At 42.5% G+C, this 19,098-nt stretch overlaps 1 protein-coding gene and 1 pseudogene across 1 annotated transcript in view; one reads left to right on the top strand and one right to left on the bottom strand.

Annotated features, from left to right (window-relative positions):
• Window positions 1-3,665: 3,665 nt before the first annotated feature.
• Window positions 3,666-19,098, bottom strand: part of ZNF45 (zinc finger protein 45) — a 67,108-nt gene continuing 51,675 nt past the window's right edge. Inside the window, exons 10-13 of the mRNA XM_032591287.1 lie at window positions 18,274-18,297; window positions 15,726-15,852; window positions 15,117-15,209; window positions 3,666-6,889 (exon numbers count right to left, since the gene is read on the bottom strand). Of these exons, the coding sequence (XP_032447178.1) occupies window positions 5,496-6,889; window positions 15,117-15,209; window positions 15,726-15,852; window positions 18,274-18,297 (1,638 nt within the window). The 3' untranslated portion in view covers window positions 3,666-5,495. The remainder of the gene's footprint in view (window positions 6,890-15,116; window positions 15,210-15,725; window positions 15,853-18,273; window positions 18,298-19,098) is intronic.
• LOC115503601 lies at window positions 17,171-17,415 on the top strand (annotated as a pseudogene).

Raw genomic sequence — 19,098 nt, 5'->3', positions numbered from 1 at the left:
CCGTCTGTGAGTTTGAGCCCTGCGTCGGGCTCTGTGCCGACAGCTCGGAGCCTGGAACCTGCTTTGGATTCTGAGTCTCCCTCTCTCTCTGCCCCTCCCCTGCTCATGCTCTGTCTCTCTCTGTCTCAAAAATAAATAGAAACATTTAAAAAATTTTTTGAAAAAAGTCTAACTCCTTCCAAATGATGGCTGTAGAACGTTACACTGGATGGACTGAGAACTAAAAACGAAACGGCCCGACATCTGGAAGCTGGTGTAGCCCTCGAAGCTAGGCCATGTTAGTCTCCTTTGGGACATAAATGAATCACAGAATACCATCCTCGAATGAGCGTTCTCTGAGACCATGGTAAAGTGAGACGAAACAAGTCCCCTTCTTAATTTTGTTGAGATGCACACAAAAACGAGGTCACTATGCCATCACACAATGCCAAGCATCCCTTTTTTGCTAGATGGGTGACTGCTACTTCTTTGTCACTTGGACCTTTATTCTTGTTCCAGGCTGCCTTCCCAAAAGGTAACACCTATTGAAATACTCACTCTTAGAATTCCTCCTGCTTTCCGACGGTAGTTCATCTCCAGGAACCCTGCTTCTTTAGGCCTTCCCTAAACCACCCAAACAGAGCTCAAATCCTAGAATAGATTCTTTCTGACACCCTCTTTCTCTCGTGACGCTTCATGGTTTTCCCTGGTGGGTGTACTCCACTGCAACAAATAATAAGCCCAACTTGTCCAACTACTGGTGTGTTTCTGGATGAATTAAGCGTTTTGGCACATCCCCTGAGGAGTAGTAGGTTTGCTATTATATATGGTCCTTAGGCCTGCTTGCAAGGCTGGATTTCGGCTGGTGTCAGGGAACATGGATTTGGGAAGACTTACTCTGTCCATCACTGGTCAGAGCTGTTCACTGTGTCTCAACTGCGCAACAAGGTTTCTTTTGAACATCTGCTTTCTCTGTTGAAGGTTTGAATTTTGTCACGTGCTAAGTAGATGGCGCCTACATGACCAGCCCTCATTAAGAACCCTAGGTTCTCAGGGGCGCCTGGGTGGCTCAGTCGGTTAGGCGTCCGACTTCGGCTCAGGTCATGATTTCACAGCTCGTGGGTTCAAGACCCACGTCGGGCTCTGTGCTGACAGCTCAGAGCCGGGAGCCTGCGTCAGCTTCTGTGACTTTCTCTCTCTCTCTGCCCCTCCTCCACTCACACGGTCTGTGTCTCTCAAAAATGAATAAACATTAAAAAAAGAAAAAACAAGAAACCTAGGTTCTCAGGCGTGCGTGGGTAGCTCAGTGGGTTGAGCATCCGACTTTGGCTCAGGTCATGATCTCAGTTTGTGAGTTCAAACCCCACACTGGGCTTGCTCCTGTCAGTGCAGAGTCCACTTCGGATCCTCTGTCCCCCTCTGTCCCTGTGCCTCCCCCACGCATGCTACCAAAAATGGATAAATATTTTTTTTAAAGAACCCCTTTTAAAACCCCTTTCTTTTGCAGTCCTATTGTAGACACTTCACACATGTATTCTTTCACTGAAATATAGTCCTAAATCCAACTATATTCTGTGTCCTCTCAGCAAGTCACAGAACCTGAAGGTGGTAGAAGGGACCCTCAAGCCACTACGCAAATTGAGATAGCATGGATCGCAGTATCTAGTATTCTGTGGAGATACAGCCCAGAAAATTGATTATGAAAATGAATCTATTAGATACACTTTGTAAGTCAACCCCTCAGTCCATACACTTAAAATATCACCATGGCATCCACGGAGTGTGGAATGGCATCCAAAGCTTCTTTCTCCTTAGAGGCTCCAATGCTATAATACTCTGTAAGATCTCTACCCATGCACATTTTTTCTTCAAAGCATTTTTCTTAACCTCCACAACATAACCACTTTACTATCTCCAGTATTTGCCTGCTCCCTGGCTTATGCCTCAAGATGAATCTTGTGCATCAACAACAAACATGGTTGACCATACTCATTAGTTTATCTGTGAATACAAATTGTGTCTTATTCCTTAGTTTTGATCTTATCTGCCATATGATAATGCAGAACAATTTTAGTAGGTGACCCAACTATAAGGGACTCCTAATCATCTTTCAAATTCTATTGTAATTTGCCAGTTTGATCAAATCGATGTTCACTGAGAAATAAAAACACACAGTAGAATTACAGAATGGAAAATGCCACCAAATACTTCTTGCCAAAGAATATCATTTAGAGTATCCATTTCTGTGTGATGTATGTCTATAAACACATAATACACAGAATTATGAACTTATTACACAATGAAGGCTATGGTCTGATTTCACAAAGCTTTTATTATGTTCTTCTCCTGCTATTACATGTCTTTGACATTAATTTAATGGCCCCATGTTATTACGGGAATATATGAAATTTAAACAAATTCTTATTGAACACTTGTTATATCCGTTGTTAAAACTCTGTGACATTACTGATGTGGTATTCATCTTTTCATTGTTTGAATCTCATAGTATGTTTCCTATAGTACGATTTCCAGATTGAAGTTGCATGTTACACATTCTGAAGTATACTGCTTTTCAAAAAAATGTTTTTATTGTCACCAAGAAAAACATATGTCATGTCTGCACCCTGTAATTAATGTATTTGATGCAATCACCAAATCCCAAATTTTTCTAGTATTTATTTTCATGGGGATGAGGGGAAAATATGGGAAGCTGACAAATTAAATGTCCTTCAAATTGGCATAAATTTCTACCACAGAAGTTTGATTTAAAAAAAAAATCCTACAATTAGAAGGCAATCATATCAAAGACTACATGGAAATGCAGAAATTTAAAACTCAATGACAAATTCAAAATTAAGAAAAATGTCTTTATCACTACTATATAAATCTGATGTTTTTAGTGTTTCTTTGAACCCTTGCCTTAACTTTGTTGAGAAAATTCAATTAAGATATGTGCAGTGGCCAGTTATTGTGAAGTTAAATTGTTTCAGTCTGCAATGTGAGAAAAATCACAAGAGTTCAACTGCTACTGCGTAAACCAATGGGATATGAGATCAAGACATGAAAAATAAGAACTCAACCTCAGAACACAGGCTGATAGCCAGAGCCAACCATAATAGGAAACTACCAAAATAGGGGCGCCTGGGTGGCGCAGTCGGTTAAGCGTCCGACTTCAGCCAGGTCACGATCTCGCGGTCCGTGAGTTCGAGCCCCGCGTCAGGCTCTGGGCTGATGGCTCAGAGCCTGGAGCCTGTTTCCTATTCTGTGTCTCCCTCTCTCTCTGCCCCTCCCCCGTTCATGCTCTGTCTCTCTCTGTCCCAAAAATAAATAAACGTTGAAAAAAAAAAATAAAAAAAAAAAAAAAAAAAAAAAGAAGGAAACTACCAAAATAATGCTGTGGAGCACAGTACTCAGTGTATTTCTGCATTTCAACTACTTGTTCCTCAGAATTATTTATTAGTTTTTTTGCTGGTTTCCTTTTCCAGATACAATTTGTAAAGATTGCACATTTTGCCTCTTTGGTTCATTTAAAATATTTTATCACTTTTTGCCATTTTAACAAATATATATCTTGGTGTGGACATCCTTGGGCTGATTTTTTGGGTGGATCTCTGCCTCCTGGATCTGGTTATCTGTTTCCTTCCTCACATTAGGTAAGTTTTCAGCTATTATTTCTTCAGGTAAAATTTCTGCCCCCTTTTCTCTTTTTTTGGGGTCCCTTTAATGCAAATGTTATTATGCAATTATGCTTGATGGAGTCATTGAGTTCCCTATCCTCAATCTCCATGATTTTCTTCCTCTCATTTGTGTGGCTTACTTTCCATTACTCTGTCTTCCAGGACATTCATTCATTCCTGTTTCATCTCACCTTCTTCTTATCCCATCAAGTGCATTTTTAATTTATTGTGTTCATCTCTGCTTGGTTCTTTTTAATCTATTAAGGGTCTCAGTGATGTCCTCCACTCTTCTCAAACCAAGTGAGTATCTGTGATCATTACTTTAAATTCTCTGTCTGGAATATTACTTATATCCATTTCGCTTAGGTCTCTTGCTGTGGTTTGGTCCTGTACTTTCATTTGGGAGATATTCCCATCTCATTTTGTCTCCATGTCTATTTCTGCATATTAGGAAAGTCAGCTGTGTCTCTTGCTCTTGAAGGTAATGCCCTTATGAAGAACAAGTCCTGTAGTGCCCTGCAGTGCACGGTCTCCTGTTTCCTGGGACCTGTCGCTTCAGGGGCAGGGTCTCCTATGTGTGTTGCCTGCGCCCCAGTGCTGTGTCCTGGGCTCTTTTTATTCAGTCTGGTCACCTGCAGAGGCTCTCTTTGCCTATTGTGGGCAGTGTTTGGTCCCAGCTGGGTAGAGCCCATTTTAATGATATGTGCTGGTCTGTTTGTGAAATGAGACCTGTTGAAGCTGCCACCTCTGGAACTGATGTTCTGCAAAACACACAGGTCAGGAGACAAGGTAGGTTTGCTCTGGTCTTCACAGTGCCGGGACTGAAGCAGGTGTGATTGGGAAAGGCAGACCCACCAGAGCACAGGGGGGCAGGGGCTGGTGTAACCAAGTTAGGTAAGGAGTGTGGGTGCCGTGCTGGTTCCAGCAGGTACCCATATGCTTATGCTGGGGGGGCCAGGGAGGGAAATGGTTCCCTCCTTTGTTCCCAAAGGAGTGTCCCCATGATCCCTGCCTCTCCAGGCCACACTCGGTAAATTGCTGTCCCTGCTGTCTGCCCCAGGCATTTGCCAAACTTGATTCCTGGTTGTGTCTCCACCAGCTGTTCATCGTGCTCTCCCAGAGCCCAGCCCACAGACACTGGAAATCCAGGCTTTAAGTCCAGCTGGCTGTTAAGAACTCATGCCATTTGGCCCCTCTCGCTTTCAAAGCCAAGTGTTACAGGGATTCATCTTCCCCATGTGGGCTCCCCAGTGTGACAGTCTGTTTTTTGTCTTCTCTACACTACTGGATCCTTCCCCTCCACAGACGGCCAGTCTGGCTCACTCCCAAACTGCATCTTTGCCCTTCCTACCTTCTCTGATATGGCCTCTTCTCTACCTTTAGATGTTGACTTTGTTCTGCCAGTGTCGGGGTCAATTTCTGGGTTATTTACGCTGATGTGAGTGCTGTCTAGTTGCATCGATGAGAGGAGAGGAGCTTTTGCGTCCTCCTACTCCACAATCTTCCCTAATTCTCTCTTCCTTTTGATTCATTTAACAAATGTGTACTAAGTGCATACACAGAGTGCTATTCAATGCTGATTGTATAGATTCAGCAGCAAACAAACTCCCTGCCCTCATGAAGCTTCTATTTCAGGGGACATCGATTTTAACATCCACCATTAGAATCTGATAAAGGCCTAAAGAAATTGTTATATTTAGGCCTTTTTCTTGAGTGATAGCTACAACTGCCAAGGTTCTTGTACCTTGTACACTGCACCACTTATGTGACCTTGGGATCACCAGGATGCATTCAGCTATGGCTGAAACATTCACTTTAATGAAACAAATGTTTTCCCTCCTATGAGACAGAATGAGATTTATCCTCAACGTGGATTCTGTGATGAATTTTAACATACGAACTTGAACTGAACTGCTTACTGCATATCTCACACTTGTAAGGTTTCTCCCCTGTGTGAACTCTCTGATGAGATTTTAAATGTCCAGATTGACTGAAGACCTTACCACACACATTACATTTGTACGGTTTCGCTCCAGTGTGGACTCTCTGATGAACTTTAAGATTTGAGGTCCTAGTGAAGTGCTTACCACATGTCCTACAGGTGTATGGGTTCTCTCCCAAATGGACACTCTGGTGCACATCAAGATCCAAGCTCGTCTTGTAGCCCTTCCCACATTCCTCACATTTGTATGGCTTTTCTCTGGTGTGGACTTTCTGATGAGCTTGCAGGCACGATTTCTGACCAAATCCCTTCCCACATTCTTCACATTTGAATGGTTTTTCTCCACTGTGGACTCGCTGATGTGTCAAAAGAGGTGAGACCCACCTGAAGCTCTTCCCACATTCCTTACAATTATAAGGTTTCTCCTCTGTGTGGAACCTCCGATGATAATAAAGATGTGTCCTAGAAAAGAAGCTCTTTCCACATTCTTCACATTTGTGTGGTTTCTGTCCCATGTGGACCTTCTTATGGATACGAAGACGTGAACGCCAAGTGTAGGACTTCCCACACTCCTCACACTTGTATGGTTTTTCTCCCGTGTGGACCACACAATGACTATTAAGTGCTGATCTACGACGGAAGTTCTTACCACAGATATCACACTTGAATGGCTTCTCCCCGGTATGGACTCTCTGATGGTCCTGAAGATGGCAAGCATTAATGAAGGCCTTTCCACATCCCTCACACTTATAAAGTTTCTCTCCCGAGTGTAACCTGCAATGATTACTAAGTTCTGATCTACGACTGAAGCCTTTCCCACATTCCCCACATTTGAATGGCTTCCCTATGGTGTGGATTTTCTGATGAGTTTGCAGGCATGAGCTCTGACTGAATTCCTTACCGCACTCCTCACACCTATACCGTTTCTCTCCCAGGTGAACTCTCTGATGAATACGAAGCGCTGAGCTATAAAAGAAGCATTTCCCACAATCGCGACATGTGTGAGACTTCTCCCCTGAGTTTATGTGTTGAAGATCACAGTGGGAGGTATCACTAAAGATCTTTTTGCACTCATTTCCCAGGGAAGTCTTCTGGCCTTTGTGGGTTATAGACCGTGCTGCCTCAACGTGGCTGGGTAAATCCCATTGTCTGTGGAATTGAGAACTCTTTATCATGGAGTCGTGACACCAGGTTAAGTCATCTGCAATATGCTGCCAGATTTGCCAGCAGGAAAGTTCTTCATGTGGTTCCACTTTAGGAATAGTCTCCATCTTGTGTTGGATTTTGTCTCCTAAAAGAGAATGCAGAGATGTGGGCAAATGAAGGCTTTGTTCGGTGTCCTCAAGATTTAACAGTTAGGAAAGAGCATGAGAGTTTAATGAACCCAGGGAATATTCCCTACATCCTTCTAGTGTACCATGGTCTCTGGTTTAAATGCCTACAGAAACCAAGAGGTAATCCAGTAGGGTCCTATCCACTAAGCACCAATGAAACAAATTTAGAATCATGCCAAGCCTCATATGTAATGGACAAGTTAGAAATCAAAGAATTAACAAAAATGATAATGATAAATATTAATTTTGCGACTTCCACTCAATTTCATAAATCGGTGTAAATTCTTAAATAGTAAAATATGCAGCAAATAAGTTACATAAACAACGAGGCCTGTCCTCAACACCAAAGAGACCGTTCTAAGCCCCTGGAATGTCATGCCTGAAATGAGCGCAATAGGGACTTCAGTCACATTAGATTACTTTAACAATATGATTTAGGGATGACACTGACCACATCAGAAAAACTAAGAACATGATGTTGGGCGGGGCTTTCAATTACCTGGTAGCGTGGACCAAGAGACTGAGAATAACCATATGAAACCATTCAGTCTATACTGAATGGTCATGTGACAGAGCTCCAATAATTACTCTGGACACTGAGGATCACATGAGTTTCCCTAATTGCCAATATCCTGTGTATAACTGTACACTTTCATTTTGGAAAGTAACACAATAACACGTCCCTGATTCTATGGAGACAAGACAATGGAAACTGCATATGGTACTTCTCTAAACTCTCTCTCCTATGCTTTTTCTCATGCCTTTCCTATAATAAACTAAGCATAACAGCTTTCAGTGAATTCTACCAGCCCTTTTAGAAAATTATTCAATCTGAAGGCAATTTTGGGAACCCCTCAAACTTTTAGTTGGTGTCAAGTACAGGAGGTCTGTGTGAACTGTCCCTCGAAACCTTACAGTTGCTTAGACTCTTTGCAATCCTATATATCAAGCACCCAGAACTGATTATATCTATATGTTCTAAGTATTCCCGCAAATTCTACACAGTATGTGTAGCTCATCTTATTTTTGTGCTAATATATGTAGTAACTTAATTAAGATACCTGAAATTAAAAAGGGACAGGAAACGGCAGTTTTACTGTGAGGTCAGAAATTTGTACCCCACAGGAATACAAGGAGGGTGGTGTTCCTAATGAAAGAACTGGAAGATGGCAAGAACTGCGAGGGGTGGAAAGGATACATAAAGGCCTATGCACCGGTTTCTTCTGAGGCTTCTGGACTGTCTCATGCTAAACACGGTGTGGAAAATCTTTGGATGTAGAATATTGGGCTTTCACATGAGTTTTTCTGACTGAAAACTATAGCCTTTTAGTTGGCTGTAAAATAAATTTAAAATCATTCGGGGCGCCTGGGTGGCGCAGTCGGTTAAACGTCCGACTTCAGCCAGGTCACGATCTCGCGGTCCGTGAGTTCGAGCCCCGCGTCGGGCTCTGGGCTGATGGCTCGGAGCCTGGAGCCTGTTTCCGATTCTGTGTCTCCCTCTCTCTCTGCCCCTCCCCCGTTCATGCTCTGTCTCTCTCTGTCCCAAAAATAAATAAACGTTGAAAAAAAAAATTAAAAAAAAAAAAATCATTCAATAAGCATTTAGAAAAAAAGGGACAGAAATCATCAGAGTATCATTATTCATAGGAATGGGGTGATTGCAAGAATTCTTATAAAGTTGTACACATAAATCTACACACAAATGAAATGTTTCTTTTGGATACACTGAAAGATGCATTTCCTAGTAGGGCTTGTGCTCTAAAAAGTTTGAAAACTTAGTTCAGGAACTCAGCAAGTCTATAATTAAACAAAGCGTTCACATGGAAAGTCCTAAGGGCAAAAACTTGGAAAAATATTAATAGGTGTGTATGCACCTCTTGGTAGATGCTAGTTTATGGTTATATTTAATAAACTGTCCCTTTAAAATAGTTTTCTTTGGGGCATCAGGGTGACTCAGTCGGTTAAGCATCCGACTTCGGCTCAGGTCATGATCTCATGGTTCGTGGGTTCAAGCCCTGCATCAGGATCTGTGCCCTCAGCTCAGGGCCTAGAGCCTGCTTCAGCTTTTGTGTCTCCCTCTCTCTCTGCCCCTCCCCTGCTCACACTTTGTGGGTGTGTGTGTGTGTGTCTCAAAAATAAATAAACATTAAAATAGTTTTCTTTGGGTGGGGGATAGAAGAAGTCTCTCCAAGGATGTGACAATTTTGAGTGGGCTGTTTCCTGATACTTTCCAGGTTATAATGTTCATCAATTGCAGATGAAACAATAGGCTTCATGATAAATGTATGGAAATCATGTGAAATGATTATTCTTTAATGGCTAAATTTGTAGAAAATAAAGGTACAGAAATAGATACCTTAATTTTTGACCAAAATGATCAGGTATAGACAACATTCAGCTGTGTGACTGGGGTTACTTTCATCTCCTCCCCTTCTGGCACATGGAGAGGAAACTTGGCAACAGTGGGGTGGATGTAGGCTTTGTAAGATGCCAATGCGCTGTAGATGGGCAAACTGTGCAAAACAAAACCTTTCAAGCTGATTACTATCTTGAGAGATCAGGAAGTTGAGTTGTTTTTTTTTTTTTTTCTCCACTTGTTGGGCAGCTATCTAGGAAAAGACATCAGAATCCTCATTTTTAAAAAAGATTTTCTTGGGGCGCCTGGGTGGCTCAGTCGGTTAAGCATACGATTCTTGGTTTTGGCTCAGGTCATGATCTCACAGTTCGGGAGTTTGAGCCCCGTGTTGGGCTCTGTGCTGACAGTGCAGAGCCTATTTGGGATTCTCTCTCTCTCTCCCTGTCTCTGCCCCTCCCCTGCTCATGCTGCCTCTGTCTCTTTAAAAATAAACAAACTTTGGGGTGCCTGGGTGGCGCAGTCGGTTAAGCGTCCGACTTCAGCCAGGTCACGATCTCGCGGTCCGTGAGTTTGAGCCCCGCGTCAGGCTCTGGGCTGATGGCTCGGAGCCTGGAGCCTGTTTCCGATTCTGTGTCTCCCTCTCTCTCTGCCCCTCCCCCGTTCATGCTCTGTCTCTCTCTGTCCCAAAAATAAAATAAACGTTGAAAAAAAAAATTAAAAAAAAAAATAAACAAACTTTTAAAATATTTAAAAAAAAAAAAAAGATGTTCTAGGGGTGCTTGGTTGGGTCAGTCAGTAAAGCACATGACTCTTGATTTTGGTGTTGTAAGTTCAAGCCCCATGTTGGGCGTAGAAATTACTTAAAAAAATATTTTTTTAAAAGAGAAGTATCTGGGGGGAAGAAGGAAGATGGCAATGGAATAAGAGTACCCATGAACTGTCCCATGAATACAAGTAGGTAACTATGAGACATCCTAAATACCCCAGAAATCAACCTGAACAATGACAGCACAAACTCTGTAACTAAAGGTAGAGAAGAAGCCGCAGAGAAGTCAGGAAGTGTGGGGACACAGTTTGGGAGAGAAACGGATCATGGCTGCTGTGGTGAAGAGGGAGCTGTAGTTGTGGAGAAGGGGGTGAGACAGACGAGCACATGGGAGTGCACGGGGAAAATGAATCCCCACGGCAATTGGCTTGGAAAGCAAGAGGGGCCAAATTTCATGAGTTCTTGCAACCAGCGGTGCTTAAAGCCTGGAGCTGTAAGTCAGCAGGCTTGGCTCAGGGACAGCCTGAAGTCTTTGGGGCTGCTCTTGGAAGGAAAGCAGGACAAACAGCCCACGGACATACAGCACGGAAACGGGAGATCTGAAGAGCACCTGGGGGGCACCTGAGTGGCTTAGTCGGTTAAGTGTCCGACTTCAGTTCAGGTCATGATCTCATGGTTTGCGGGTTCGAGCCCCACGTCGGGCTCTGTGCTGACAGCTCAGAGGTTGGAGCCTGCTTCGGATTCTGTGTCTCCCTCTCTTTGCCCCTCCCCTGCTCGTGCTCTGTCTGTCTCTGTCTCTCTCTCTCAAAAATGAATAAACATTAGCAATAAATAAATAAATGAAAGAAATAAAAAGCATACACATCAGTAAAGAAGAAGTCAAACTTTCACTATTTGCAGAAGCCATAATACCCTATATAGGAAACCTGAAAGATTCCACCAAAAAACTGCCAGAACTGATAAATGAATTCAGTGGAGTCACAGGATACAAATTCAATGTACAGAAATCCGTTGCGTTTCTACACACCAGTAATGAAGCAGCAGAAAAAGAAACTAAGGAATCAATCCCATTTACACATGCACTAAAAATAATGAGATACGTAGGAATTATGCTAACCAAAGAAGTGAAAGACCTATACTCTGAAAACTATAAAACACTGATGAAAGAAACTGAAGACGACTACAAAGAAATGGAAAGACATCCCATGCTCTGAGACTGAAAGAGCAAATACTGTTAAAATGTCTGTACTACCCAAAGCAATCTACATATTTAACGCAATCCCTATCAAAAGACCTGTCAGAATGGCTAAAATCAAAAACACAGAAGACAGCAAGTGTTGGTGAGGAGTTGTGTACTGTTGGTGGGAATGCAAACTGGTTCAGCCACTGTGGAAACAGTATGGGGGCTCCTCAGAAAGTTAAAAACAGAACTAACCTACCATCCAGCAATTGCACTACCAGCTATTCACCCAAAGAATATTAAAAAACTAGTTCAAAGGGATACGTGCATGCATCCCTATGTTTATAGCAGTGTTACTAACAATAGCCAAATTGTGGAAGCAGCCCAAGTGTCCATCAACCGGTAAATGGATAAAGATGTGGTATATATACACAATGGAACATTATCTGGCTAGGAGAAAGAACGAAATCTTGCTATGGGCAATGACATGGATGGATCTAGAGAGTACAATACTAAGTAAAATGAGTCAAAGAAAGACAAATACCATGTGATTTCACTCATCCGTGGAATTTAAGAAAGAAGACAAATGAACAAAGGGGGGGAAAAAAAACAGAGACCAACCAAGAAACTACAGAGAAAAAAGTGGTAGTTACCAGAAGGGAGATGTGGGGGGGGTGGGTGGGTGAAATGGCTGATGGGGATCAAGGAGTGCATCTGTTGTGATGAGCGTGAGGTGATGTATGGAATTGCTGAGTCACTATATCGTACACCTGAAACTGATGTATCATGGTACATTAACTGGAATTACAATAAAAACCTTTAAAAAAAGAAGTATTTCTTTCCAGAAATGACTATGCCCCCTCTAAAAGGAAAGCCATAGGGAAAGCATGTTTGCCTGTATGGTCACAAGCACAGTGCTTAGAAGTTTCCTTGTGAAAACAGATGAACATAAGGGAAGGGAAGCAACAATAATATAAAAACAGGGAGGGGGACAAACCATCAGAGACTCTTAAATACAGAGAACAAACTGAGGGTTGCTGGCGGGGTGCTGGGTGGGGGGGATGGGCTAAATGGGTGAGGGGCATTAAGGAGGACATTTGTTGGGATGAGCACTGGGTTTTCAAAGTAAGTGATGAATCACTAAATTCTATTCCTGAAATCATTATTACACTGTATGTTAACTAACTTGGATATAAATTAAAAATACATCAAAAGTAAATCAATAAATATTTTAAACATCAAAAAAGAAATTTCCTTGTGATACAAGTCAAGGGTACATAAAGAATCAAACTTAAGTGTGATTACATCTAAATAAGTAGAAACCGGATAGCCGGCCATTTGAGGACAAGACATGTTCTGCAGTATCTTCAATTCACTCTGGTTTATGGATCACTTATTAGCGGTTTCCATGAGTCATGGAGTGACTGGGTGAAAAGGAAGCCTACGCACTGGTTTCTTAGAGAAGGTCTGGATGTTTCTTTGGGCTGTTTCGTTGAAAATGGGGCGGAAAAACTTTGGACATAGGTAAATTGGTCTTCAGCAGTTTTTTCCAAATTGCAAATGAAAGACCTTTTAGTACACTGTAAACTAAATTTAAAAGCCTGTAATAAGCGTTCAGAAAAATAAACTATCCTGCATCACCACAAGCAAGAAATACAGTCCATTTCTCCTATCCATTAAGTCATTCACTAAGTCAATAAATATTTACAGGTATCTGCCATATCCCAGGACTAGTCTAGGCACTGAGGACACATCAATAATCAAATCAATCAAAATTCTCCTCCTGAAGATTATATCCACTGGAGTGAGAGGGGTAAGAGGCAAAGACATATGAGACACAATATAAGGCAGGAAGAGTAAAGACAGCATTGTATTTTAAACAGAATGGTCAGAAGGCCTGTGTCATGGTAGTAAAACTCTGCAGAGACCAGAATGAAGAAGGGAAGAGCCGGCAGGAAGTTTTGGGGAAAGACTGTTCCAGGCAGAGCAAAGAAGTAAAGGACCCTGAGGGAGAAGCTTCTGTAACAGACTTAATAATGGTTCCTGAAAGATGTCCGTGTCCCATCCCCAGAACCCGTGAACTTTTAACTGGGTTGAAGATGCAATGCAGGCTGCTGATCAGCTGATCAGAAAAAGAGGAAGATCGTCCTGGATTATCCGGGAGGAATGTAATCAGAAGGGTCCTGAAAGGCAGCAGACACAAGAGGCAGAAGAGGGGCAGAGGGAGAGTACCCAAGAACAGTCAGGGAGATGCAGTGTCGCTGGTTTCGAAGATGGAGGAGGGAGAATGAGAGTCGAGAACTGGGCAGGCCGCACATGCTGGTAGCTTGAGGGAAAAATCTCTCCCCTTGAGCATCCAAAGAGGAACATGGCTCTGTAGGCACCCTGCTATCATCCCAGGGAGATGTGTCAAAGTTCACACCTCAAGAACAAACACACCTTAAAATTTTGTCGTTTAGTCTACTACACTCATAGTAATTTGGAAAGTCAGCAATAAGCAAAGTACAGTATACTTGGCAGGTCCTGGTAACAGCAGGGAGGGCGATGTGGGTGTAGAAATGGAGCGAGAGGAGCACCTCGTTGGCTCCATCGATAAGAGCATGTGACTCTTGATCTCGGTTGTGAGTTTAAGCCCCATGTTGGGTGTAGAGACAACTTAAAAAAAAAAAAACAAACTTGAAGTGCCTGGGTGGCTCAGTCGGTTAAGCGTCTGACTTTGGCTCAGGTCATGATCTCACAGCTTGTGGGTTTGAGCCCCGCATCGGGCTCTGTGCTGACAGCTCACAGCCTGGAGCCTGTTTTAGATTCTGTCTCCCTTTCTCTCTGCCCCTCCCCTGCTCGTGCTCTGTCCCTCTCTCTCTCTCAAAAGTAAATAAACATTAAAAACATTAAAAAACAAATTAAAAAAATTTTTTTAAATCTTGAGAAAGAAAGAAAAATGGAGAAAACAGGAGATGTATTCAAAGGAGAGGGAGTGGGGATGCAGAGCAGACCAGAGAGGACTCTAAGAGCCACTTTAGGGGCACGTGGGTGGATTAGTCGGTTGAGCATCTGATGTCACTTCAGGTCATGATCTCACGGTTCGTGGGTTCGTGCCCCGCATCGGGCTCTGTGCGGACAGCTCACAGCCTGGAGCCTGTTTTAGATTCTGTGTCTCCCTTTCTCTCTGCCCCTCCCTTGCTCGTGCTCTGTCCCTCTCTCTCTCAAAAGTAAATAAATGTTAAAAAAATTAAAAAATTTAAAAATTTTTTTTAAATCTTGAGAAAGAAAGAAAAACGGAGAGAGAACAGGAAATGTATTCAAAGGAGAGGGAGTGGGGATGCAGAGCAGACCAGAGAGGACTCTAAGAGCCACTTTAGGGGCACGTGGGTGGATTAGTCGGTTGAGCACCTGATGTCACTTCAGGTCATGATCCCACGGTTCGTGGGTTCGTGCCCCGCATCGGGCTCTGTGCGGACAGCTCGGAGCCTGGAGCCTGCTTCGGATTCTGTGTCTCCCTCTCTCTCTGCCCCTCCCCACCTCAAGCTCTGTCTTTCTCTCTCTCTCAAAAAAAAATAAACATTAAAAAAAATTGTTTTTAATGAAAAAAAAAAAAGAGCCACTTTAAGTGGTTTTAACTTTAAGGGGGAAAAAGAAGCCATAATGGATTTTGAACAGAGGAATGGCAATCTCGTGTACACTTCCAAAGGATCACTGTGGCTGCTCCCGTGGATAACACATGTAGGATGGGAAGTGTGGAAGCAGGACAACCCATAAAAAGGCTGTTGTAATAATCCAGGAAAGAGGTTTGGCAGTTTAGAACAAGGTGATGGAAATGAGCATGGAAAAACGTGAAAGAGACGGGTGAGTTGCCTCCACGACTCACAGTTACTTGGATCTTACCCGAACTGCCTTTTCCTTGGGTTGCTAACTTCATCATCCAAAACTTTCCTTCCCTTACCAAGTGGACCATATCTCGTTTGAATGGTTGATGCCCTGTGAGCACACAAAGTCATACGTGTTGTAGGTAAAATTCACTGGAGAATTAGGTTCCCACTACATATTCTTCAAGCATTCAGAAGCAGCATTTTTCAAACTTTCTTTTTTCATGACCCATTTGAAGAAATATCATTTGCCAAGTCTCCTACACATATATGTTAAGAAATACTCTTCTTCAATGTTTTGGAAGAGTGGGAAAAGCTTGCTAATATCTCATTTGTTTATTTCATTAAAAGTTGATAATAGGGCTCCCTGTACTGGTTTTATAACTCATGATAGGGTCAGAAATACAAAAAGTAGAGCTGTATACCGTTCATTTAGTTCTTCAACAAAACAAAAACTTGCCCATTGATGAAAACAAAACAAAACAATGCTGTGTGTCCCATATATATTAGGAAAGTCATATCCCCAAACTCAGAGAACCATTTCAAGGGCCCCAAAGCCTCAAAAACCCACGGATACAAAGCTACTCCTGGAGACTAACATTCAGCTACAGAGAGCTCATGTCCTCACCCACAGAGACCAGGTTCCCGAAGTTCTCCAGCATCACTTCTCGGTACAGCTTCCTCTGGGTGGGGTCCAGCAGCCCCAGCTCCTCCTCCGTGAAGACCACAGCCACGTCCTTGAATGTCACTACCTCCTACAACACCAAGCACATATAACCTCAATCTTACAACCAACCTTCACTGAGAGGGATAGCGCTGAGATACTATCTTCTTATCTGTCACTTTTACTCAACGGAATGGCTAATGTTCTTGACCGTTGGTTTCCTGTGTGAACCTGAGCAGGTTTCCTCTATTTTACATATGTAAGTGGAAGATGCAATCAAGAACCTCCTTACACAACAGCTCTGAGAAGTAAATGCAGAGACAGGACTAAGTGCCTGGCAAATCCAGCAAGACTGGATATTTTAAACTAAAGTTATACCTTAGTTTATAGCTGGAGGCAAGCAAGATGTCCCTTAGGTGATGAATGGATAAAAACTATGCACATCCATACCAGAATATAATTTAAAAAAATTTTTTTTAACATTTATTCATTTTTGAGAGAGAGAGGCAGAGAGAGAGGGAGACACAATCCAAAATGGGCTCCAGGCTCCAAGCTGTCAGCACAGAGCCCGACGCAGGGCCTGAACCCATGAACCGTGAGATCGTGACCTGAGCCGAAGTCGGATGCTCAACCAACTGACTGAGCCACCCAGGTGCCCAACACCAGAATATAATTTAAGGGGGAAAAAAACAACTATCAAGCCACAAAAAAAAGGTATGTTTTTACCTTAAATTCATATTACTAAGTAAAAGCAGCCAATCTGAAAGGTTATATACTGTACAATTCCAACCATATAACATTCTGGAAAAGGTAAAACTGTGGAGACTGTAAAGAGATCAGTGGTTGCCAGGGGTTAGGGAAAGGGAGGGGTAAATAGGTGCAACACAGGATTTTTTAGAGCAGTGAAACTACTCTGTATGATACTATAATGGTGGGGCCATATCATTATAAAGTCCCAACCGACAGAAAGAACAACATCAAGAGTGAATCTTAATGTAATCTAGGGACTCTGGGTGATAATGATGTCCCAATACAGGTTCATCGACTGTAACAGTGCACCACTCTGGTGGGGGATGCTGACAATGGGAGGGATTGTGGGTGTGTGGGGGCAGGGGGTACACGGGCAATCTCTGTACTTTCTGCTGGATTTTACTGTCAATGCTCAGCTGTCCTAAAAAAAATAAAATCTATTATTGAAAAACACATATACAAACCTAAGGTTATATGTTATTTTGAAAAAACTCATCAATACGTGAAGGAATAAAAGTAGACCAGGGGTGCCTGGATTGCTCAGTTGGTTAAGTGTCTGACTCTTGGTTTTGGCTCAGGTCATGATCTTAACCATTCATGGGTTCAAGCCCTACATTGGGCTCTGTGCTGACAGTGCAGAACTTGCTTGGGATTCTCTAATCGCTTCTCGGCCTTTTGGCTAAGATCAAGTGTAGAACTTGCTTGGGATTCTCTCTCTCTCCCCCTTTCTCTGCCCCTCCCTCTCCTTCTCTCAAAATAATTAAATAATAACAATAAATAAAGATAATAAAAAGTTTCAAAAAAATTTTTTTAAGTTTCTTTTTTTTTTTTTTTAATGTTTATTTTTGTTTTGAGAGAGAGACAGCATGAGCAGGGGAGGGGCAGAGAGAGAGGGAGACACAAACTCTGAAGCAGGCTCCAGGCTCTGAGCTGTCAGCACAGAGCCCAAGGCGGGGCTTGAACTCACAAACCATGAGATCATGACCTGAGCTGAAGTCGGATGCTTAACTGACAGAGCCACACAGGTGCCCCCCACCCAAAAAAAATTTTTTTTTAAGTACACCAGTAAGTAATAAGAGACATGCAGGGTATGACTCAGACACAGGAAAGACAGAATCTAGCTCTTCCTGTGTGAAAATCTCCAACAATATTTGCATAAAGCAGTGGTTAGAGCCTGTTGCACTATGCTGTATTTGAATATCTGTCTACAAAATCCTAACACGGCATGTATCATGTGTACTCTTTCGTTACTGAGTTCTTAGTACACTGAGGATAAAAAATAGGCAGCGTGTTCGGAGAATTGATTTTTTGGAGAAAAACCTGCAGGCAGGAAAATGATCAATGCAGTGTGCCTTATGACAAACTCCTAAGCCACCCTAATGTCTAGGAGCAACTATAAATAATGGCTGTTATATAATGCCAAATGAAAAAGACACAAGTCAACATTAGATGTATATCTTGAATGCAAATAAATCTATGAATGTGCACAAGAAAGAGTATGGGGAAATAAAAATAGTTAATGTGTCAGCAGTGAAGCAAGCATTCCTACTAATTTGTCCACACTTGTTTTCAAATAAAATGAATAATGGCAAAATAAAACAAATGCTAAAAAAAACCAAAAAACCAAAAAACCAAAAAATAAAAAACAAACAGGTCATTTAGCCTGGTACTCTCCTTGAGTCACCGAGGAAAAGACACAAATGTGTAACACTTTGAGGAGTGAAATGGAATTTTACCAGCAAGAAAGGGAAGCCATATGCACCTTGAATGTGGTCATTTTCTCTTGCTACTTCTGGAGATGTAGACTCTGGGAATAGAGTCCTGCTGAGGCAGATCTGTGCCTGGTAGTGTCTGGAAAAGGCAGAAAAGGACATGAATGGGTGACCAGGGACGATGCTCACCCACATGAATGCTTATTGTGAATTACCCAGGAGCCCCTTTCTTGGGGTGGCTCCTGCCATACACAACTTGAAGAGCAGATCAGGGCATGGATACTCCATTCCTGCCCCCCACGCACATTCACTGTTGTGTGTTGACTTGGTGTGTTGACTTGTGTCATCTTGTGGCTTCCAAGGTGGCAGCTGAGATTCTGATATGATGGAAGTTGAGACAACATAATGCACCCAACAAGAATCATCTCTGGGGCAGAACACCTGGGTGGCTCAGTGGGTTAAGCGTCCGACTTTGGCTCAGGTCATGATCTCGCGGTTCATGGGTTCGAGCCCTGTGTCGGGCTCTGTGCTGACAGCTCAGAGCCTAGAGTCTGCTTTGGATTCTGTGTCTCCCTCTCTCTCTGCCTCTCTCCTGCTCATGCTCTATCCCTATTGCTCAAAAATAAATAAATGCTAAAAAAAAAAAAAACAAAAAAACCACTTAAGAATCATCTCTGGGGCGATCATATCTGGGTTCAAATTCTACCTCTGCTTCTCACTAGTTGTATCATCTTGGGTAATTTAATAACATCTCTTTCCCTCAATTTTGTCATCTGTACAAATGGGAGAATAATATTTCCAAATCCTAGAGCTGTTGAGAGCTGGAGAACACTTTGAATACACTCAGAGTTTCTTATTTTTGTAGCTAATATTAA

This window comes from Lynx canadensis, chromosome E2 (assembly GCF_007474595.2).
Source record: "Lynx canadensis isolate LIC74 chromosome E2, mLynCan4.pri.v2, whole genome shotgun sequence".
Taxonomy (NCBI): Eukaryota; Metazoa; Chordata; class Mammalia; order Carnivora; family Felidae; genus Lynx; species Lynx canadensis.
Note: the sequence above shows the minus strand (reverse complement) of the source record. Positions and strands in the feature narration are given on the sequence as shown.